At 43.1% G+C, this 24,363-nt stretch overlaps 1 protein-coding gene across 3 annotated transcripts in view; it reads left to right on the top strand.

Annotated features, from left to right (window-relative positions):
- LOC115151077 (dynactin subunit 2) overlaps positions 1-24,363 on the top strand; it is a 30,514-nt gene extending 6,151 nt beyond the window's left edge. Inside the window, exons 2-14 of one of the 3 annotated variants that reach the window (XM_029695038.1) lie at positions 6,981-7,049; positions 8,545-8,550; positions 10,997-11,093; positions 12,947-13,008; positions 13,222-13,320; positions 13,519-13,679; positions 14,152-14,302; positions 14,521-14,625; positions 14,921-14,998; positions 15,200-15,271; positions 15,589-15,691; positions 17,186-17,277; positions 22,400-24,363. In XM_029695038.1, coding sequence (XP_029550898.1) covers positions 6,981-7,049; positions 8,545-8,550; positions 10,997-11,093; positions 12,947-13,008; positions 13,222-13,320; positions 13,519-13,679; positions 14,152-14,302; positions 14,521-14,625; positions 14,921-14,998; positions 15,200-15,271; positions 15,589-15,691; positions 17,186-17,277; positions 22,400-22,486 — 1,182 coding nt within the window. In that variant the 3' untranslated portion in view covers positions 22,487-24,363. The remainder of the gene's footprint in view (positions 1-6,980; positions 7,050-8,544; positions 8,551-10,996; positions 11,094-12,946; positions 13,009-13,221; positions 13,321-13,518; positions 13,680-14,151; positions 14,303-14,520; positions 14,626-14,920; positions 14,999-15,199; positions 15,272-15,588; positions 15,692-17,185; positions 17,278-22,399) is intronic. The other 2 variants (XM_029695039.1, XM_029695040.1) reach the window with 2 other exon arrangements.

Genomic DNA, 24,363 nt, shown 5'->3' with positions numbered 1-24,363 from the left:
TTCTCCTTTGCCAAGATAATCCATCCACCTGACAGGTGTGGCATATCAAGAAGCTGATTAAACATCATGATCATTACACAGGTGCACATTGTTCTGGGGACAGTAAAAGGCCCCTCTAAAATGTGCAGTTTTGTCACACAACACAATGCCACGGATGTCTCAAGTTTTGAGGGAGCGTGCAATTGGCATGCTGACTGCAAGAATGTCCACCAGAGCTGTTGCCAGAGATTTAAATGTTGATTTCTCTACTATAAACTGCCTCCAACGTCCAACTGGCCTCAACCGCAGACCACATGTAACCACGCCAGCTGAGGACCTCCACATCCGGCTTCTTCACCTGCGGGATCATCTTAGACCAGTCACCCGGACAGCTGATGAAACTGAGGAGTGTGTGTCTGTAATAAAGCCCTTTTTGTCATTCTGATTTGCTGGGCCTGGCCCCTGCCCAGTTACGTGAAATCCATAGATTAGGGCTTAATTATTTTATTTCAATTGACAGATTTCCTTATATAAACTGTAACTCGATTAGGTCTTTGAAATTGTTGCATGTTGCGTTTTTATATTTTTGGTATGTGTGTATTTCTATTTATTATTAACACTGACTGTGTGTGTGAGGGAGAAGGACCCCTTTGGTCATTAGTCTTTGAGTTAGTCCTTGATGGGACAGCATTTATAAAAACTGCTTGTTGTCATGTCACCATGCACAATTAGGGCTGGGCGATATGGCCTAAAAGTAAAATATATAAAAAGGGTTTGGACGATTCACAATATCTCGCTTTTTCTTGTTTTTTTCTAAAGAAATTAAAGGCCAAGACATAATACTTAATTGAATTTTCTTTATTAAAATAAAAAAAATATACAAGGCCTCAAGGCCCATTTGTGCAAGACAAAAAAACAACACTGCTTGCCAGGCTGTCATCATTGTATGCAAATCAAATAAAAAAATGTATCCCTAAGAAGAATTTGCATAATAATAAATCAAAGTGTAAAATTCTGTCAAACAAAATATCTTCCTTTACTTTGTTCACAAGTTCCTGGAAACGAACACCGAAGGGGCACTTGTAGCAGGGATGCACAGGTTGTCACGAATCCCATCGAAGGTGGCTCCCCTGCCTGTTCGGGCGGCGCTCGGTGGTCGTCGTCACCGGTCTACTAGCCGCCGCTGATCCCTTTTTCCTTTTCTGTTTGTTCGGTCTTATTGGTTGCACCTGTTCCCTGTTTTGTTTCTTGATTTGTGTTTATTTAAGCCTGTTAGGCCCGCCCAGGTTTGTGCGGGATTATTTCTCTGTTTGTTGTTGGATGTGCTGGCTGGCGCCTTATTTCTCTCCGGACTGTTTTGCCCTGTGTTTTTGGGCTGGTCTACTTTGTGACGCGCCCTCTGTTTTTGGCGTGACCGTTTTGTGCCGGAGAAATAAAGACGTTATACTTACCCTCTTTTTCTCTGCGCCTGACTCCAACCACCACTCCTAGGAATCCCTGACACAGGTACTTTTTTAGCAAGCTTACTCCGTCTTGGGAAGTTGGCCTCATGGTCTGGGTCTGTGTCAGGGGACATCATCAAGTATCTTGACAGCTCAGTTGTGATGTTGTCCTCCTCTGACTGTGAGCCAGACAGCTGTCTTCTTGAAGAAGCTTGCAAGTGTTTTCTTGCCCTTTTTAGACACAGGTTCACTTTCTTCTTGGCACACAGTTGTGCCAGGTGGATGTGTGCTTTCCTCAGCTAGCAGAGACTTCAGCTCCAAAACAGCTCTTTGTTTGATGCTCTCAATCTCAATCTGCAATATATGTTGTCCTGAACCCGGGGATCGACCAGTGAGGCCATATCAGGGAGTTCAACTATGGCAAATCTTCGTACTTGTCGTTGCGATACTGTAGTGTGGAACTCTTGATTTTCCTTGTGAGCGTGCCCTCACCTTCCTCTGGCTGCCAGAGGCAACTGTTGAACAGTTTTAGCACAGGCTTGAGGTAGGAGACGCTAACGTAGTTCTCCCCAGACAGCGCGTCCGTAAATTCCTGTAATGGGCCTATGACTTTGTTCACGGACTCCAACACGTCAATATCTTGATAGTTGGGCAACAGGTGCCTGCTTTTATTCTCTGAGCCCAGGACTCGGGCTATGGCCTTTTCTTTTTCCAGGATTCGTTCTGTCATCTTTTGTCTTCACCCCCACCTGGTTGGGGACTCTGATGAGCTGGTGAGTGGATTGACTGAGTTCAGCCTGTGCTACAGACAAGTCTCTCCTCTTCTTCCAGCTGAAGGAAAAGGTGCTGACCACCTTGCGCAACCCAATGACACGGGACAACTCGTGGGTCTTTCACACCATTCTCTGCAAGTAATGAAGAAAGGATTCTAGTAATGGCAGCATTTTTAAAAAATGTGACAAGTACAGCATTCAGTTGACCTGTCAAACCAACACCACCCACCCACACGTCTATTCTATTGTTTAGGAATGTTTGACCACTAGCTGTTTGAATATGTAATTTATATAATCATTTTGATTGAAAATGTATTAATTTAGTTGTTATAATTAAAACAGCCTGTGGTTATTTGCTATTGGATTGGCAGAATGACACAACTACTAACACATTAGCCTACAGCTGGCCTGAACATAACTTTTTTCAAATGCACTTTAATTATCCAATGTCACACTTACCGATGGCGAGGTGAAGCCTGTGCCCAAGCACTGTGAGTTGTCATGCACACCTGTCGGTCTTTGCTCATCTTCCACGTTGACAGAGAGTCATTGAGACCCCCGGCTATTACTTCACCCGTATGATCATTGGGGAAGTAAGACGTCTGGATTCAGACATTTTGCAATTTCCAGTCTTCATTTATGTTGTGGACTGTCAAACTTAGGTATGGCTCTGACGTTCTGCTCGACCATAGATTGGCTGTGGTGGAGAAATAAGAAACACTAGCCAGCTTCTCTGCGGCTCTTTTGCGGGTAACTGTGTATAATCGCGGCAGGGCTTCTTCCGTGAAATTCTTGCGGCTTGGCAGCTGATATTTGTGGTCAACTGTACCTAGCAGCTTTTTAAAGCCTGGCTTTTCTACTGTAAAGATTGGGACCATATCTTTCGCTATGTAATAGGTCACTGCATCCGTTATCTCCTTCCACCTCAAACTTTTCTTGTCATAAGGGATTACGTTTGAAATGGATGCTGCTATGGTAGTTTGTCTTTTAGCAGACGTTTTGGAAATCAGTGAGTGATTAGACCCAGGGTCCTAAGTGATGAGCTTTGAGGGCACGATGGTGTTGAATGCTGAGCTGTAGTCAATGAACAGCATTCTCACATAGGTGTTCCTTTTGTCCAGGTGGGAAAGGGCAGTGTGGAGTGCAATAGAGATTGCGTCATCTGGGGATCTGTTGGGGCGGTATACAAATTGGAGTGGGTCTAGAGTTTCTGGGATGATGGTGTTAATGTGAGCCATGACCAGCCTTTCAAAGCACTTCATGGCTTCAGACGTGAGTGCTACGGGTCGGTAGTCATTTAGGCAGGTTACCTTGGTGTTCTTGGCAACAGGGACTATGATGGTCTGCTTGAAACATGTAGGTATTACAAACTCAATCAAGGACATGTTGAAAATGTCAGTGAAGACACCTGCCAGTTGGTCAGCACATGCCCGGTTGGTCAGCACTCGTCCTGGTAATCCGTCTGGCCCCGCAGCCCTGTGTATGTTGACCTGTTTAATGGTCTTACTCACGTCGGCTACGGAGAGCGTGATCACACAGTCGTCCGGAACTGCTGATGCTCTCATGCATGCCTCAGTGTTGCTTGCCTCGAAGCGAGCATAGATGCCTTCATGCATGCCTTCCCTATGGCTCAGTTGGTAGAGCATGGTGTTTGCAACGCCAGCATGGTGTGTGCAACGCCAGGGTTGTGGGTTCCCACGGGGGGCCAGTACAAAAAAAAAATGCATGAAATGAAAATGAAATGTATGCATTCACTACTGTAAGTTGTTCTGGATAAGAGCGTCTGCTAAATGACTAAAATGTAAAAAAAAATATATATAAAAAAAATAGAAGTGATTTAGCTTGTCTGGTAGGCTCATGTCGCTGGGCAGCTTGGGGCTGTGCTTCCCTTTGTAGTCTGTAATAGTTTGCAAGCCCTGCCACATAAGACGAGCGTCGGAGCCGGTGTAGTATGATTCAATCTTAGCCCTGTATTGATGCTTTGCCTGTTTGATGGTTCGTCGCAGGGCATAGCAGGATTTCTTGTAAGCTTCCGGGTTAGAGTCCCGCACCTTGGAAGCGGCAGCTCTACCCTTTAGCTCAGTGCGAATGTTGCCTGTAATCCATTCACCTTGAGTTTTGTGAAATAGTCACAACCCATTAATTCAGAAAGGTCCAGCAGTTCTGGGAGGTTTGATGGGCCTACTCCTGCTTTGTTAGATGGTACACACATTTAAAACCCCCAATGAATGCTTTGTGCTCAAGCACTGTGGTTGGCTCGAATGCAACCATGACTGAGGAGCCTGTGAACAGGACACATAGACCGACCGAGAGAGGGACAGCACAAACACACAGTGTGAGACCTGTGCCAAAAAAAGAAACTAAAACTAAATAAAATGTTAGATTGTACATGTGATATTGCACTATATAGTCTGACATGCTTTCAGATAATTCCCTTGTTTTTGAATAGCCACACACCAATATATCCCCTGTAGAGTAACTTTGGTGCATCATAGGTTGCTAGCTATCTGGTAGAAAATAACCATGCTAGCTAGTTATCCAGCTAATTGTTTTAATCCACCTTCCAAATGTGAAATTACAAGCCACTTACCGTACCTAAAGGTGTTCCACGCTGGTGTGTTGTTGTGAAGGTAACCAGCTAGCCAGTGCCAGTGGGCGAGCAAACTAACGTTAGCCAGTAGTTCCTTTTTCATAGCCAGCTAGCGATCTAACTTACTGGTAGCTAGCTACATATATTAGCCATAATTAGCTTGCTACTATTAGCGCCCTGTGTCCCCTCCACTGAGCTTTATAGTCCCCTCCTGCGAACATCTTGTACACACTGGCTATTCTTCTTATTCTTCTGTGGGGTTTCACACTGGCTGTTCTTCTTTCGGATTGGGTTGGTGGATCACATCTATCTTAAAGGGGCATACAACGCCACCTGCTGTACTAAAGTGTGAGGCCAGGCACGGCCTACCTACATTAAATTCTCTTCATTATTCTTGTTCCTAAAAGGAAAAATGTGCACCACCAACTAACCCTACACCTACATACCACTATACAATTTTTTTTTATCATCACCCCATAAACTCTTCTGCAGTAAGATCTCGTACTTCTCTGCAGCTGCCACCTACACTCATTAAAAACCCATTACCCCATTTGACTACTTTGACCCCATCTGCTCCTGCACCATGCCAACGACCTGGGAGGACGGGACATCATCCCTCAACACACGCTGTAACTCTTCTGAAGTCAAATCTCGTATACCCAGATACTTCTCTGCAGCTGCCTCCACAATATCTATTCTCTGTGATTTACGTTCCATTTCTGTGGTACAGTTGATAACCATTGCTATGAACGCTAAGAAGCCAACCTTACTGAAGCATAACTCACTCGTTTCCCTATCCCTCTGTGCTGGCACAAATCTACTACATCTCTGGGATCCTCTCTGGATCCCTTACACTTGACCCATCCTCCTCAACTTTCTTCACTGCCTCAGCAAATGGCACCTTCTGCTCTATTCTGACTGGCCACTTCAACCTGCCTCTCTCACACCGGACACTTCCGATCCCCAGCTACATGAGCAACCCTACAGTTGACACGCAGGACTTTATCTACCGAAACGACACAATCCTCTGTCCCATGCCCTCCTGCACACTTACCACATCTTGGAATCACTTGGAATCTCCCTCCTACAACATGGCCATAAAGTTGCACATGAAACGGCGCAGTGGATTTTGCACAAAAGTCCAAACAGGATATCTAAAATATCCTAACAGGACTTTGTCTGGTAGAGACTCAACTCAAAAGGACTGACAATGACTCCTCTGTTTCACCTCACTCCCCACCGGTTCTACGTCGCACCAACCAGCGGGCGTCACAAACACCAGGAATTTTCAACTTCAATTGCTCCACCTCCACACTTAACGCTACCCCAGAAATCATTCCTTTCAATGGTGCCCTGTTCCTAAGAGCAAAGCAAGAAACAGATCTTGACCCATGTTGCGTGACATGGAGCGCCGGCTCCCTCTGGTCAGAAGAAACACAAACAAATATCACAAATCCACTACAGGTTACCTTCACTGATTCAACTGCCCCCCAACTCCTTTCTCACCCATGCTGAAACCACAAGTGGATCATCCAAAAGGCAAGGGTCCACTTTCTCTGAAATGTCACTCCTACTGGTCCAGATTGTTCTTTATCATGTCTGACGCCATTCTTCCTCAACATACATCTTCCCACTACACTCAGTTTTTCTTCTTCCTCGCTGTCTATAATCACATCTATCCGTTCACCACGCTCATCATCCGCTGCATTGCTTGCAGAGCACACACTGATGGTGTTTCTTCAAAACCCAACTTCAGTTCCTTAGCCAGACTTGTAAAATGGGCTGTCTCGGACCTCTCCGTGCTTCCTTCACCTTCCAAACATTTACCACACCGCGGCTCTCCAAACTGGCTGTTGTTGCCGGGACAGCCTAAGTACACGCTACAGCGACACAGCTGCGACTGAAAGTGATCTTATTTTTTTTTATAGTGGGTAGATCAGCTAATATTGCAGATTGTGGCTTCCAACCACAGAGTATGGAAAATCATTGTCCATTGACAATTATTTATATTTTGTCACAATTTATGCTATCACAACAAGGACACTAAATGGCAACTCGACTTCATCTCGGGCCTAACACCCGTGCCAATACCCTCCAAACACCGGCTTCTTGGCCTTTATCACTTAATCAGAACACAAGTAGCTAGCTATGTTAATGCAATATTGATTGATTGATTGAATGATTTTGCATTCATAGGCGTCCAACGAGCCAGATGTATATGAGACCAGCGACCTGCCAGAAGATGACCAGGCACAGTTTGAGTCGGTGAGTGAAAGTTGAAGGAGAGAGGAAAGAAGGGATTGTGGAGAGCGAAAGGGAGAGTTTCGACCCCCAAATACAGTTTTGGAATCATCTGTTGTGGCGTAGCAGCATGACTTCCTCTATGATAACCACTGCATGATGCAGAGTGGTTGGTTGTTTACTTGATTGATTAGCATCTCTGTATCATCGTGCTGGCTCATGGATCAAGTCTGCTGTGGAACATACGTAAATGTTGTTTGACTCCCACTACAACCTAATAGTGGTTTCCCTCCCATATCCCAAACCCTACCCCTCGCTCCGTGTGTCTTGTTTTTGCCTCCTCTCCCCACCCCTCCTGGGAGGCTAGTTTGTACAAGTAAGAGGTTATTTTTGTCTCAGTGCGGTTAACTGCATGTGTTATAAATCCTTCATGTCCCCTTTTTCTTCCCCTCTTCAAATTGGGTGGAAATTGAGAATAGCCTACACATGATGATGTAATGTGTCCCATTGCTCTGTATCAATTCTGTTTTATTCATCTTTTTTTTGTAATGTGCACTTGGCCAAATGGTTTATCACTTTTGTAGGGAGTAGTGTTTTTCATTAATTAGTGTTCATGCAAGACATTTAGTAGGCCTAATAATCCTCTGTTTCCACCTCGACATAGAATTGTAGCACGTCAGAGGATATTGAATCTAAGATGTCTCTGTTATTGTGTGTGCTAATAAAAGATCTGCTACTGTATTTGTTTTAACATCCCTTTCGCCCATTCATAACAGTATACATGTTAACAGAAGCTTACTAACTAAAGATTGTTACTAACTACGTTGCTAATCAGACACTAGGTGTAACACTGCAACACACTCTAAACCATTCAGAATGTAAATTGCAGATTTGCCAAAGCCTACTTTTAATATCTGTGACCATCAGGAGGAGTTCATCATAGTCACACAGTTTCTTAATGGATGGGTGTTGCACTCGGTTGAGATTATTTACCTCATCCTATGGCTCTAAACCTATTTTCTTTCTAACCATCTCGTCTTTGACTTAGGGGTTCAGAAATTGCTTTTCCTTCCTGACAATCCCCTCCTTCCACTGACTACATGATGCTAACAATACCAAGTACAGGATTAGAGGCTTCAGTAAATAGTGAGGGGCTCAGGACATATGTTGCCTACACACACAGGATATCAGTCACACATACAGCATACACAATTCTGTGTGTGTGTGTGTGTGTGTGTGTACTGTATGATTTGTGATGTCAACAGCCTATAACCAATGCTGCTAATGTATCACAGTAACCACAGCGCAGGCTCTGTGGGACTGAGAGAGAGAGTGAACCGCGACGGCATGATGATCAGACGGTCAGCCTAGCTCAGAACACTTCTCTATCTTGGCAGTGACGGGCTGGCTGCTACTGTTGTGCATGGCATGTGATAACCACATTAATCTGTGTTTCTCTCTCTTTTCTACTCTTCCCCCCTGGTCTTCCTCTTTCTCTAACTCTCTTTGGGAACCCAAGGAGCTGGTAAGATCCTCAGTGACTGACTGCCTTACCCCTCCCTCCCTCCCTCCCTCCCTCCTAACATCTACTTGTCAGCCTGTTGCATGCATCTCTGTACTGTGTGTCTGTCTTTACTGTCTGTGGTGATTAATTCCATGAGCCCCTTTGATGTGAGCTGATCATTTGAACCTTAGACACATTGATGACATCATACTCAACCTAGTGCACAGTTGCCTGAGGCTCTAGAATGATGCTCTTCAAGTTTGATTAGTCGTAGGTTCCCGGAACAACTAATGATAGGAGTCTGACTCTTCCAATGAGTAGATGCATGTCACGGATGGATTTATTAACAGGTGATAGCTGATCTCATAGAAGTCATGCAGAGATGAAAGACCAAAGCCACAGGAGAACCTCTGAATACCAAATAAGCTAAAGGCATAAACTAAAACCAAACTCTACCATATGATGTGCTGTGGGTTTCATGCTACTGTATTCTTCGCTCCCCCCTACCATTTTCCTAAGGTTTTAAGCCCCATAGCTTCCATCAGTCAGCTTGCATGCGGTTCATTTTCATGTAGAGCAGTCGTTCTTGGATACCCCAGAGTCAATGTTAATTTTCCATCCACATTCTCTTCACACCCTCTTACACAATTAGTGTTGTTCTGTTTCATTGGTCAATAAAGACCTTGTTTAATTAGTGCGGAAATCCTGCTAGCGGGATCAAATTCGACAACATCCAGTGAAATCGGAGCGCGCCAAATTCAAAATACAAAATCGTAATATTAAACATTCTTGAAAATACAAGTGTCCTACATCATTTAAAAGCTTAGCTTCTTGTTAATCCACCCGTTTTGTTAGATTTCAAAAAGGCTTTACGGCGAAAGCATACCATGCGATTAACTGAGGACAGCGCCCCACACACAAAAGCATTAGAAACATTTTCCAAACCAGCACAGGTGACACAAAAGTTAGAAATAGCGATAAAATAAATCACTTATGAAGATCTTCCTCTGTTTGCAATCCCAAGGGTCCCAACTACACATCAATTGGTCATTTTGTTCAATAAAGTCCCAAAAAAGTCAGTTTAGTTGGCGCGCTTGATTCAGAAATACACCCGTTTCCCTCGTTCGAAATGCATACAAAGGAATCTCAAAAGTTACCAATAAACTTCGTCCAAACAAGTCAAACAACATTTCTAATCAATCCTCAGGTACCCTAATATGTAAATAAACGATCAAATTTAAGATGGAGAATAGTATGTTCATTACCGGAGATAAATAACGAATTGAGCGCCCTCATCCACGCGCGCCATAATACTACAGCCAAAATGGGAGCCACCTAGAAAAACTACAAATTCTAGCAGATTTTTCAAAAAACAAGTCTGAAACTCTTTCTAAAGACTGTTGACATCTAGTGGAAGCCCTGGGATCTGCAATCTGGGAGGTATTCCTTTGATTTCCCCAATAACAAGGATTTGAATGGGCATGCACCTTTAACAACAACAAAAAATCCGGATGGATTCTCCTCGGGTTTTCACCTGCCATATCAGTTCTGTTATACTCACAGACATTACTTGAACAGTTTTAGAAACTTCAGAGTGTTTTCTATCCAGTTATATGCATATCCTAGCTTCTGGGCCTGAGTAACAGGCAGTTTACTTTGGGCACATCAGTCATCCGAATTTCCCAATACTGCTCCCGGCCCTCAAGAAGTTAAAGATTGTTGATTGTGGACCCACTTGAAACCATACATGCCATACCTTCATAACTTTGTGTTCATGATTAAATTGTTTCTCTTTTCCTGATCAAATCATAAAACAGCCATCTTGGTTTTCCTTCCTGGAGAATAGACTGGTTTCTCCAACTGAATATGTGTGTGTGTGAGAGAGAGAGAGTTGGAGCTGTTGTTGATTGGCATCTCACAGGGGTCCTCTTTCAAACTGTGTGAATAAACTCTTCATTGAGCTGTATCTCTGTGACTGGTTTAATGTATTGACTGTTATAGACCGCAGATGACAATTAGTTTTGTAGCTAGAATCTGGTGCATGGGCCCTGTAAAATAAATAAATTGTGTCTGAGGCTGGATGTACACATATCTAATGGTTCTGGTTGTACAGATGCAAAGGACTAGTTCCCAGATCATATTTAAAGAGCCAGTGTGATAGATGTTCCATGGTTAGAACACCAACAGCAGAAATCCCCATCAATCTGTCAATCAAATGGGAATCAAGCCTTAAGAATAATTTTGCCCTAGATCCACTCGCAGACCTCTCTATTCCCAAACCATGTGTACATTTGCGACTTTGCCGAGATTGGCTGGTAAGATCTCTGAGTGGATTGGAGACGAGAAAGTGAAGAATATGGCTGCATCTCAATAGTATAAAGAGAGCTGAGATGCAGCCTGTGTCTGTTATGTATTCCTGTGGTATATCTGACATTACATTCTCTCTGGGTGCCTCCCTCCATAACAGGAAGAGTTGTGCAGTGACAGTGTGGAGAGGATCGTGGTCAACCCTAATGCAGCTTACGACAAGTTCAAGGACAAACTCGTCAGTACTAAAGGACTCGGTCAGTCTACTACATCCAACAGCTGGATATCCAGGCATGATATACAGTGCATTCGGGGAAAGTATTCAGACCCCTTGACTTTTTCCACATTTTAAGTTACAGCCTTTTTCTAAAATGCATGAAATTGTTTTTGTTCATCTTCAATCTACACACAATACCCCATAATGACAAAGCGAAAACAGTTGTTTTAAATATTGTTTTTGCAAAAACAAATAATGGTTACCTTATTTACATAAGTATTCAGACCCTTTGCTATGAGACTCGAAATTGAGCTCCGGTGCATCCTGTTTCAATTGATCATCCTTGATGTTTCTATAACTTTACCTGTGGTAAATGCAATTGATTGGACATGATTTGAAAAGGTACACACCTGTCTAGATAAGGTCCCACAGTTGACAGTGCATGTCAGAGCAAAAACCAAGCCATGAGGTCGAAGGAATTGTCCGTAGAGCTCAGAGACAGGATTGTGTCCAGGCACAGATCTGAGGAGGGTACCAAAAAATGTCTGCAGCATTGAAGGTCCCCAAGAACACAGTGGCCATCATTCTTCCATGGAAAAAGTTTGGAACCACCAAGACTTTTCGTTGAGCTGGCCACACGGCCAAAATAACAATCGAGGGAGAAGGGCCTTGGTCAGGGAAGTGACCAAGAACCCCAATGGTCAATCTGACAGAGCTCCAGAGTTCCTCTGTGGAGATGGGAGAACCTTCCAGAAGGACAACCATCTCTGCAGCACTCCACCAATCAGGCCTTTATGGTAGAATGGCCAGACAGAAGCAACTCCTCAGTAAAAGGCACGTGACAGCCCACTTGAAGTTTGCCAAAAGGCACCTAAAGGACTCTGACCATGAGAAACAAGATTCTTTGGTCTGATGAAACCAAGATTGAACTCTTTTTGGCCTGAATGCCAAGCATCTTATCTGGAGGAAACCTGGCACCATCCCTACGGTGAAGCATGGTGGTGGCAGCATCATGCTGTGGGGATGTTTTTCAGCAGCAGGGACTGGGATACTAGTCAGGATCAAGGGAAAGATGAACGGAGCAAAGTACAGAAAGATCCTTGTTCCAGAGCGCTCAGGACCTCAAACTGGATTGAAGGATCACCTTCCAACAGGACAACAACCCTAAGCACTCAGCCAAGACAATTCAGGAGTGGCTTCGGGACAAGTCTCTGAATGTCCTTGAGTGGCCCAGCCAGAGCCCAGACATGAACCCGATCGAACATCTCTAGAGAGACCTGAAATAGCTGTGCAGCAACGCTCCCCAGCCAACCTCACAGAGGCTGAGAGGATCTGCCGAGAAGAATGGGAGAAACTCCCCAAATACAGGTGTGCCAAGCTTGTAGCGTCATACCCAAGAAGACTCAGGCTGTAATCACTGCCAAAGGTGCTTCAACAAAGTGATGAGTAAAGGGTCTGAATACTTCTGTAAATGTGATAATTCAGTTTTGTTTTTTAATACATTTGCAAAAAATGTCTACATCTCTTTTTGCTCTGTCATTATGGGGTATGGTGTGTAGAAATGAGGATTTGATTTTATCCATTTTAGAATAAGGCTGTAACGTAACAACATATGGAAAATCAAGGGGTCTGAATACTTTCCGAATGCCACACGACCTGACATGGAAGAACTTTTCCTGCATATTGTATCTTATTATTGTTGTTATTATTATTATTCTTATTATTATTATTATATAGTCTATATGCAGAGCAGTTGACCTCAGTCACATGATCAGGAAGACTCATGGCTCACCTAACAGGGTCAGGGAAAATTCCTGACATCAGGCATTTCATGAATTGGTCACAAATCACCTAATATTCTGGTTTCTCCTGTAATAAATGTGTCTCTTCCAGACTTCTCAGACTGTATCAGTAAGAACAAAAGAGTGGGCTATGAGTCTGGAGAATATGAGATCGTGAGTAGACTCTGGGACTACATTATTGAATTTCATATTGATCATCTTAGTTATATAAATATATTTAACACTTGAATTTCTGTGAAATCAATAGCAAGGCCTTTTTCCATTCTAATCATGTGTTATTTGCTGTCTGTTCAAGTGCTTCACTGTGTTAACTGGTTGTCCTCTCACTCTCTTCTTTCACTTAATCCCCCTTTTCTCCCTGTCTAGTTGGCGGAGGGCTGTGGGGTGAAGGAAACCCCCCAGCAGAAGTACCAGCGGCTGGTCAATGAGATCCAGGAGCTCAGTCATGAGGTGGAAACCATCCAGGTAGGGCCCAGACACAGTTCCAAGCAACCTGTTTGCTTCCTAGCCCTTACGCCATACCCCCTAGGCCTAGACTATCCAGGTCAGACAGCAAAATCAGGAATCCCTTAAACCATCCTTTATGTACTGTATACACCATTTGACCTAGACCTACCCCAAATCATTGGTTGCCCTTTTAACATCTGTCTCGCTGTCCCCCAGGCGACCACGAAGGATAGCAGTGCAGAGGAGCGTCTGACCCCAGTAGTCCTAGCCCAGCAAGCTGCCCAGCTCAAACAGCAGCTGGTCTCTGCCCACCTGGACACTCTGCTGGGACCACAGGCACATATCAACCTAGCTGACCCAGACAGAGCACTGGCCAAGTAAGGGAGAGAGGGAGGGGGAAGGGACTCCCTTCTGGGTCCCAGAAGTGCTCGCCAAGTGAGAGGACAGGGAGGGAAGTAGGAAGGGATTAAAAATTGTAGCAAATGCAATTTAGTCTCAAATGGTTACATAGTTGTCAGAAAGGGAGACGATATAACGTAGTCTTAGCAGTCACTGCTCTTATTAAAGACTTAAAAGGCGTCAGGAAGCCTAGCGGTTAAGAGCGTTGGGCCAGTTACCGAACGGTTGCTGTTTTGATTCCCTGAGCCGACTAAGTGAAAAATCTGATGATGTGCCCTTGAACAAGGTACTTAAACCCTAATTGCTGCTGTAAGTCACTGCATAGGAGCATCTGCTAAGTGACTCAAATGTAAAAGACTATCTTCTTATCCCCCTTATGTTAGTTCCTTCCTTACTCTCCCTCTCCCTTCTCCACCCTTTTGTTCTCTATTTGTTTCTCTCCACCCCCAGGCGTCTGCTAACCCAGCTGGAGGCAGCGAGGAGCAGTAGGGGGAGTACAGGGGAGGGCAAGGCCTCAGCAGCAGCTAAAGCTCCTGATGGTGTGGTGCTCTATGAGCTGCACAGCCGGCCAGAGCAGGAGAAGTTCACAGACGCTGCCAAGGTAAGGGGCCCCGGGGCCATGGCCTGGTGTCTGCCAAATGGTCAACAGTTGCTCTGCATGCGCATGTGAATGAAGAGAGCTCAGTGAGTGTTTAGCTTTTGTGTCTGTTGCGCTAGATGGGTTGGTGATGTAATGTTAGGTGTGTGAGGTCTGTTGACTAAATTATTTGTCATTGTTACATGATTTAGTAGTTAATTCTCCATTTCTCCTGTGTGTAGATGGCAGAGCTGGAGAAGCGGCTTGCCGAGCTGGAGACTGCTGTGGGCTCTGGATCAGACAAACAGGGTCCTCTGAGTGCTGGGGTGCAGGGAGGCAGTCTCATGGTGAGTCTCTTCTGTACTCTTCTTTCAGTACTGAACTCCACCCATATCGTCAATCACTGTTAACCCTTTGACTGATTTTGAGACATTCTATCTGTGTGTCATCAATCACTGTTTGGTACTGAGGCAGAATTACTAAATATTATTAAGTTCAACCTACATAGCCACAACTTCACTTCGTGGTCATGATTGGAAGCCAATCAATCCCTAAAAACCTTGTGACTGTCTCTCCCTCCCCCCCCCCTTTCCATCTCCCTCTTTCTCTCCTCCATGCTGTCTTTGTCCCCCCACCCCCCAGGACACCATGGAGCTGCTGCAGGCGCGGGTCAGTGCTCTGGACTCAGCCACTCTGGACCAGATAGAGGCCAGACTGCAGGTAACACACCTTTACCATTGCAGAGGCAAATACAAAACGGCTCAGTGTCTGGGGCAACTTCAGCCTACTCCACACTGTGTGTCTTGCCGCTTCTAGTTGTCAGAAGGCCTGGAGGGACCTTGAGAACCAACACCATGTGTTGTCGTACTGCAATAATACACTTTTATGTACGTGTGATGATTTTGTGTTGTCTATGTATAGAGTGTCCTTGGGAAGATGAATGAGATTGCAAAGCACAAGGCAGCCATCGAAGATGCTGATACACAAAACAAGGTCAGTAACTACCTGGTTTTTATCTAAAACTTTTAAAATGTGAACTTTATACCGCATCTTAGGACTATTTCACACAACATTTTTAAAGTAATTGTGGCCTGACCAGGAAAAACTATTGGCACAAACTATGTCCTATAGATCAAACCCTGACAATTCACTACTAACCATATAATTATTCCGACTGCATTTTACAGCAACTCGTTCTGCTGTCAATCAATATTGTTCACCCCCAACCTTATCATTATTTGGTCTGCAACTTGTTCCATTAACTATTATTATATTTATATTATTCCAATAACTGTTATGATGTCTGTCAGGTGTCTCAGCTGTATGACGTGGTGCAGAAGTGGGACGCCATGGCAACCGCTCTGCCTCAGGTGGTGCAGAGGCTCATGGCTGTCAAAGAGTTGCATGAACAAGGTAATAACTAGGGCGGGTTCAATTACTGTGTAACTGACGGTTATGGATAAGGACACGAAAATAAAATAACCGTAAAAAAAACAACGGGGATGGGGGAACGAACAGGTGACGGAAGCCGGACATTTGTGCGGTTGAGTCTGTTTCTGCGGTAACATGGACTCTTAACAACGTGATGAAACTTTGTTGCTCCTTGCTGAAACAAGCAACAAATAAAATAAAGCTTTATTTATACAGCACATTTCAGACATGGAATGCAACACAATGTGCTTTACAGGAAAAAACTAACAATGAAAATAAAAGCTGAAATATTTACTACACAAGATAAAAAAACTAAATAATGACAAACTGAACAACTAAAAAGCACCTGAAGGAAAAGCAAAGCTAAACATGTTTTTTAAGATCTCTTTTAAATATGTCCACAGTTTTGGCCCCCCTCAGGTTCTCTGGCAAGCTGTTCCAGAGGCTGGGGGCATTTAAAATAAATATATATATATATTTCACCTTTATTTAACCAGGTTGGCCTGTTGAGAACAAGTTCTCATTTACAACTGCGACCTGGCCAAGATAAAGCAAAGCAGTGCAACACAAACAACAACACAGAGATACACATGGAATAAACAAACATACAGTCAATAATACAGTAAAAAAAGGTCTATATACAGTGTGTGCAAATGAGGTAGGATAACGGAGGTAAGGCAATAAATAGGCCATAGTGGCGAAATAATTACAATATAGCAATTAAACACATTAAACGCATAACTAAAGGCTGCCTGTCCATGCGGCTTGGTCCTAGGCTTTGGGATAGTTAAAAGGCCAGTTCCAGAGGACCTGAGGGACATACTGGTTTGACTGGTAGACTCATTTGTACACTCGCTGCCAGTCCACCCATTATGCAATCATTGAGTTGAATGGAGACACCCTTTCTATTTCTATGGCAGCACATGCAGTCAGGAGCACATGCTGTAAAAAAATGTTTTGCTATTCGAAAGGTTATTACGGAGACCGTGGTCATTTGGCTGGCCAATTACAATTATCCAAAAAGCCATGACTGTCACAACCCTAGTAATAACCTGACAAGCTCACCTGGTGTCCATACTTGTGGCAAACAAATTGTTATTTGAGTTTCACTGGATTCGGCTAGAATTTTGCTCTTTTGGGACTTCCATTGTATCAAGCAAACAAAATTTGCATCACTTTGGCTTTGATTGAATTTTCATCAAGATCCCCTCCCCTCTGCTTGTCTGTAGTGCCTACATAGCTCTGTGTTTCTCTCTGTGCCTTGTAGCCATTCATTTGGCTTGACTCGCTGGCTGCGATTTACACAGGCAGCCCAAATTTGATGTTTTGCCCAATTATTGGCAAAAGATCTGATTGGTCAAAATATCAGAATTGGGCTGCCTGTGTAAATGAAGCTATAGTAATGCAGATTGCTTAACTCTGATGGACAGTGTCTGTCTGTGATGACATGACTCATCAGTCTCATTCTATCTATAGCCATGCAGTTTGGTCAGCTGCTGACCCACCTGGACACCACCCAGCAGATGATCAACAACTCTCTGAAGGACAACGGAACACTGCTCTCACAGGTAGGAAACACTTCATCACTCACTGCTTTCACATTGCTGTAGGACACATTTCACACTGCTCTCACAGGTTGGTAGGACTGCTGCTGGGACTGACATGTGACCTTTACACTACTGAGCTCTTGTACCTTTCACACTGTATCGAGCTGAACTGTACTGCACTTGTCTGTTTACCCATCCATCATAGTTGCTGAAACTGTGCTGAAAAGGAGAATGTGAAATTATGGTGTGGAAAGGGTAATAAAGTTCTCTCGTCTATCTGGGACAAACATGTCCATGTACATGGTGTCACCTTCTGTACATTGTGCATTGTCTTTTTTTGACAAAGGTCTTACTCTTGTGTAGCTAAACAGCCTGTCCATTCAATACATTCAACCAAATAAATGCACTTAACTTAAAATCATTGTTTATGAATTATCATAGACATATGTAATGATTTTGCAAGAAATATAAGTATTTTTATGTACAGTGCCTTCACATCCCTTGAATTTTCCACATCTTGTGGTGTTACAGCCTAAATTTCAAATTGATTTAAATGGAGCTTTTGTGTCACTGGCCTACACACATTTGTACAAATGTAGTGAAAAGCTGAAATGTCTCATCTAGGTATTCAACCTCTTTATTATGGCAGGCCTAAGTAAGTTCAGGACAAAATTTGCTTAACAAGTCACATAAGTTGCATGGACTCACAGTGTGCAATAATAGTGTTTATCAGGATAATTAAATGACTACCCCATCTCTGTACCCCACACATACAATTATCTCTAAGGTCCCTCAGTCGAGCAGTGAATTTCACGCACAGATTCGACAACAAACACCAGGGAGATTTTTCAATGGTTCGCAAAGAAGGGAACCTGTTGTTATTTATTTGTTTACAGTGCATTCGGAAAATATTCAGACCATTTTGTTAAGTTACAGCCTTATTCTGAAATAGATTAAATGTTTTTTCCCCCGCTCAATCTACATACTCCATACCCCATATTCACAAAGCAAAAACAGGGTTTAATACATTTTTGCAAATGTATAAATGGAAATGTCACATTTACAGTACATAAGTATTCAGACCTTTTACTAACTACTTTGTTGAAGCACCTTTGGCAGCGATTACAGCCTCGAGTCTTCTTGGGTATGACGCTACAAGCTTGGCACACCTGTATTTGGGGAGTTTCTCCCATTCTTCTCTGCAGATCCTCTCAACCTCTGTGAGGTCGGCTGGAGAGCATCGCTGCACAGCTTTTTCAGGTCTCTCTAGAGATGTTCGATCGGGTTCAAGTCCGGGCTCTGGCTGGGCCACTGAAGGACATTCAGAGACTTTTCCCGAAGCCACTCCTGTGTTGTCTTGGCTGTGTGCTTAGGGTCGTTGTCCTTTTGGAAGGTGAACCTTTGATCCAGTATGAGGTCCTGAGCGCTCTGGAACAGGTTTTCAAGGATCTTTCAGTACTTTGCTCCGTTCATCTTTCCCTTGATCCTGACTAGTCTCCCAGTCCCTGCTGCTGAAAAACATCCCCACAGCATGCTGCCACCACCATACTTCACTGTAGGGATGGTTCCAGGTTTCCTCAACATGATTCTTGGCATTCAGGCCAAAGAGTTCAGCAGGCTGTCATGTGCCTTTTACTGAGGAGTGGCTTCCGTCTGGCCACTCTACCATAAAGGCCTGATTGATGGAGTGCTGCAGAGATTGTCTTTCTGGAAAGTTCTTCCATCTGCACAGAGTAACTCTGTGTGACCAAGACCATCGGGTTCTTGGTCACCTCCCTGACCAAGGCCCTTCTCCCCCGATTGCTCAATTTGGCTGGGCGGCCAACTATAGGAAGAGTCTTGGTGGTTCCAAACTTATTTCATTTAAAAATGATGTAGGCCACTGTGTTTTTGGGGACCTTCAATGCTGCAGACATTTTTTGGTACCCTTCCCCAGATCTGTGCCTCAACTCAATGCTGTCTCGGAGCTCTGCTGACAATTCCTTCGACCTCTTGGGTTGGATTTTGCTCTAACATACACTGTCAACTGTGGGACCTTATATAGACAGGTGTATGCCTTTCCAAATCATGTCCAAACAATCCACCACAGGTGGACTCCAAGTTGTAGAAACATCTCAAGGATGATCAATTGAAACAGGATGCACCTGAACTCAATTTGAAGTCTCATAGCAAAGGGTCTGAATAAGTATATAAATAAGGTATTTCTGTTTTATTTAAAATACATTTGCAAAAAAAAATAGTTTTCACCTCGTCATTATGGGTTATTGTGTGTAGATTTGAGTTTTTTAAATTCATTTTAGAATAAGGCTATAACATCACAATGTGGATAAAGAGAAGGGGTCTGAATACTTTCTGAATGCACTGTATGTCAGGGACCATGTACATTGCACCAGATTTAGCTAGACAGCGAATTTTAATCTGTAGTCCCTGGAGAGAAAACAATCAACATCATTACAATGCTACAATATAGCACACTATTTAAAATGTGGGTGGGTGGATGGATGGATGGATGGATGGATAAATATAGTACCTGTCAAAAGTTTGGACACCTACTCCGGGTTTTTCTTTTTTACTATTTTCTACATTGTAGAATACTAGTGAAGACATCAAAACTATGAAATAACACATGGAATAATGTAGTAACCAAAAGAATGTTATATATTTTAGATTCTTCAAAGTAGCCACCGTTTGCCTTGATGATGACAGCTTTGCATTTTCTCAACCAGTTTCATGAGGTAGTCATCTGGAATGCTTTTCCAACAATCTTGAAGGAGTTCCCACATATGCTGAGCACTTGTTGGCTGCTTTTCCTTCACTCTGCGGTCCAACTCATCCCAAACCATCTCAATTGGGTTGAGGTAGGGTGATTGTGGAAGCCAGGTAATCTTGATCCTTCTTGGTCAAATAGCCCTTCCACAGCCTGGAGGTGTGTGTTGGGTCATTGTCCTGTTGAAAAATAAATTACATTCCCTGTAAACACAAACCAGTTGGGATGGCGTATCGCTGCAGAATGCTGTGGTAGCCATGCTGGTTAAGTGTACCTTGAATTCTAAATAAATCTGTGTCAACAGCAAAGCACCATCACACCACCTCCATGCTTCACAGTGGGAACCACACATGCAGAGATCATCCGTTCACCTACTCTGCATCTCACAAAGACACAGCAGTTGGAACCAAAAAATCTCAAATTTGGACTCCTCAGACAGAAGGACAGATTTCCACCGGTCGGATGTCCATTGCTCGTGTTTCTTGGCCCAAGCAAGCCTCTTCTTCTTATTGGTGTCTTTTTAGGAGTGGTTTCTTTGCAGCAATTTGACCATGAAGGTCTGATTCACGAACCTGAACAGTTAATGTTGAGGTGTCTGTTACTTGAACTCTGTGAAGCATTTATTTGGGCTGCAATCTGAGGTGCACTTACCTCTGCTGCAGAGGATAAGTTCATTAGAGTTAACTCTGGGTCTTCCTTTCCTGTGGCAGTCCTCACGAGAGCCAGTTTCATCATAGGGCTTGATAGTTTTTGCGACTGCACTTGAAGAAACTTTTCAAAGTTCTTGACATTTTCCAGATTGACTGACCTTCATCTCTTAAAGTAATGATGCACTGTTGTTTCTCTTTGCTTGTTTGAGCTGGTCTTCCCATAATATGGACTTGGTCTTTTAGGGCTGTCTTCTGTATACCAACCCTACCTTGTCACAACTGACTGGCTCAAACACATTAAGAAGCATCCCAGGTTACTACCTCATGAAGCTGGTTGAGAGAATGCCAAGAGTGCAAAGCTGTCAGACCCCTGATTCAAACAGCTCTTATTCTCTCCCCCTTCACAAGTAGAAGCCTGAAACAACGTTCTAAAGACTGTTGACATCTAGTGGAAGCCTTGGGAAGTGTATGGTGCATTTATTAATTACACTTTGGATGGTGTATCAATATACCCAGTCATTACAAAGATACAGGCGCCTTTCCTAACTCAGCTGCCAGAGTGAAAGGAAACCGCTCAGGGATTTCACCATGAGGCCAATGGTGATTTTAAAACAGTTGGTTTAATGGCTGTGATAGGAGATAAGAGGATGGATCAACAGCATTGTAGTTACTCCACAATACTAACAAATTACAGAGTGAAAAGAAGGAAATATTCAATAACATGCATCCTGTTTGAAATAAGCCACTGAAGTAATACTGCAAAAAAATGTGGCAACGAAGTAAACGTTTTGTCCTGAATACAAAGTGTTATGTTTGGGGCAAATCCAAAACATCACTGAGTACCACACTTCATATTTTCAAGCATGGTGGTGGCTGCATCATGTTATGGATATGCTTGTCATTGGCAAGTACTAGGGAGTTTTGGGGATAAACAGAATATAGCTAAGTACAGGCAAAATCCTAGAGTAAAATGACCTTAAACACAAGGCCAAATATAAACAGGAGTTGCTTACCAAGACATTGAATGTTCTTGAGTGGCCTAGTTACAGTTTTGACTTAAATTGATTTAAATCTATGGCAAGACTTTGACAATTTAGAAATGATCAACAACCAACTTGACAGAGCTTTGTAACAACAATGTTTGAATATTTTCTGAAAGCACTATACTTGACCAATATTTACAATGACACCCCTGTTTGTGCATGGCCATTCAGTTCCTTAAAACATCTTTAGTTTGATGGTGCCCAGATTATATCTGTTTACAACTTTGACACTCTACCAGCGCCAAAGACTTAAGTTAGTGATTGTATAATTCATACAATCTTAAAGTTAAAATAACTTGTTTTCATAATTAGGCTGCTTGGCTCAGGGTCATCACCATATGCCTAGCAATAAACAAGTGATACATGTAAATGTTTAGCTAAAATAGTGATTCAATTATGCTTGTTTGAATTATTTGACGTTTATGCTCAGGCCAGTAAGAACAATGCAGCCAGTGGAAAAAATTACTTTCACCCATAAAACATGCAAATAGTGAGATTTGGGTGAAAGCATGGAGAGAATCTAAAAGGACATGTGCTGAGTGAATTTCATCACTCTAGCATGTTTCTGTTTGGGGAAATTGAAGGTGTTTCAATTGTCCCTTGTCGCTATTGCTGCTGGTCTCCCCTACTGTACAGGCATTGACTCTGTTAACATATTATTCTCCTCCCCCCCCCCCCCCCAGGTGCAGACGACCATGAAGGAGAATCTCCTGTCGGTAGAAGAAAACTTTGCTGCCCTGGACCAGAGGATGAAGAAGTTCAACAAATAAATCTGCTTAGTTTGAAAAACTGCTCTTGGTCAAGTTTGGAAAATGTAGGAGAGGGAGAGATTGGAGTCTTTTCCACTTCTCTCCCTGTCTGTCTTCATCTCTTCCTCTGCCTTTTTTTCTGGAAGCCGGAATGTTTGATCAAGTGGATTATAATAGAAAATGGAGACCAAATGTTCTTGTCTATTCTCCCTTCCCGCCCTCTTTCTTTCCAATTGAAACATGTTATATTTGGTATGCAATGCAATATGCCACCCACTATACAGAATCCCATTGAAATGTTTACTTTGGCTGAAATGCATTATTATTATGGAGTGATTGCGGGTCTGACCTTTTGGGGATCTTTAGTCCAGAAAAGATCTGGAGCTTACCAAAGCTTCTGCACATGTGCGGATCACGTTCTGCGCAGGTGTATATTCTCCACTTTACGCACAGAACAGGCTACTCAGGCAGATGATGCTACTTTTAATAGACAGATTAAAGCTCAATGTCTGCAAGATCACGTCATGATCACAGTATTCTACATAACAGAACCTAATATAATAGCATAGTATAACATTACTGTAAAACAGAAACACTATTCAATAGTGAAGGATCATTCAAGTTTTACAGGTGAAACATCCATGCGGCATAATTCTGCATAGTAACCATTTGATCTCCATCAGTTTCATGGGTATATGCATTTAGGTGTTCTTGAGTTATACAGTGTTTTGAAGTAGCCTGTTGTTTTGAATGATGCACAGTGAATGAATTTTAGATCAGATGGTGTTAACTGTAGCCTGCCTGTGTATTTTGTCTAGTGGCGCGCGCGGTTGAGTTTTGGCCGTGAGAGAAATGCGATGGTGTTTTTGTCTTACAGTAACGTTTTACTATGTTTGGTTCTGTTATGTAGATTACTGTGAATATTATGTGATCTTGCAGACATTGGTCTAAACTTTACTAAACAAGCACCATTCGGCCTGAGTAGCCTGTTCTCTACGAGTAAAGTAGAGAATACATGCGTAGATCGTTATATTTTTTTATTTAACCTTTAACTAGGCAAGTCGGTTATTTACAATGACGGCCAAACCCTAACGGCGCTGGTCCATATGCCCAGAAGCTTCAGCAATTTTCTTTTTTGACTAAAGATCGCTCCACAGCCTTATTACGCCCACTATATACACACACATCACTTAATATTCACGTTCCCTTCAAAGCTTGATTGCTGTTAGACTGAAATGATTCTCAATGAAAATGGATCCATAACCTTTCAACCTCTTCAGCCACACTGTTTAGGTATTTTCAACAACATTCATTCAGCTAAGTCAATTTAGTTTCCTGTTTGTGGCAGAGCCCTATGTAAAGACATGGCTCTGGTTTGAGAAGTGTTCAGCACAAAAAAACCAAAGGTGAAATGGCATGTTTAAGAAAGGACATGTCTACAACTGCACAAAAACTAACCATCGGCTGCATCCCAATTGTCCACTCTTCTGCCAAATGTGCACTTGCACACTTCCCGTCATGGATATAGCAATGGTGGAAACTTCCTCCAGCCAATGCTTACACCAATCCAATGATGGGAAGTGTGCAAGTGCACACTGGCAGAAGGGTGGAGAATCGGGATGCGCATTGTCATCCATCTACCTACTGGTGTAGCAGCAGGAGCACCTACAGTACCTGTGTGTGTTGGGGGCCTGAAGTCATGAAGGAATATTTGTAAATATACTTATGTACTTAATGTTTCATGCTCAGTTGCTTGTAACTATTGTATTATGACAGACTAAAATACCACAGACAAACTAATCTACTGTGTTGACTGTCATTGCTTACGATGGACTGTTTTGTACCTGATCCAGTCAGGTGATGGGATATCTGAATAAAACATGCTTTAACTACACTCA

Source organism: Salmo trutta, chromosome 16, assembly GCF_901001165.1.
Source record: "Salmo trutta chromosome 16, fSalTru1.1, whole genome shotgun sequence".
Lineage (NCBI taxonomy): Eukaryota > Metazoa > Chordata > Actinopteri > Salmoniformes > Salmonidae > Salmo > Salmo trutta.
Note: the sequence above shows the minus strand (reverse complement) of the source record. Positions and strands in the feature narration are given on the sequence as shown.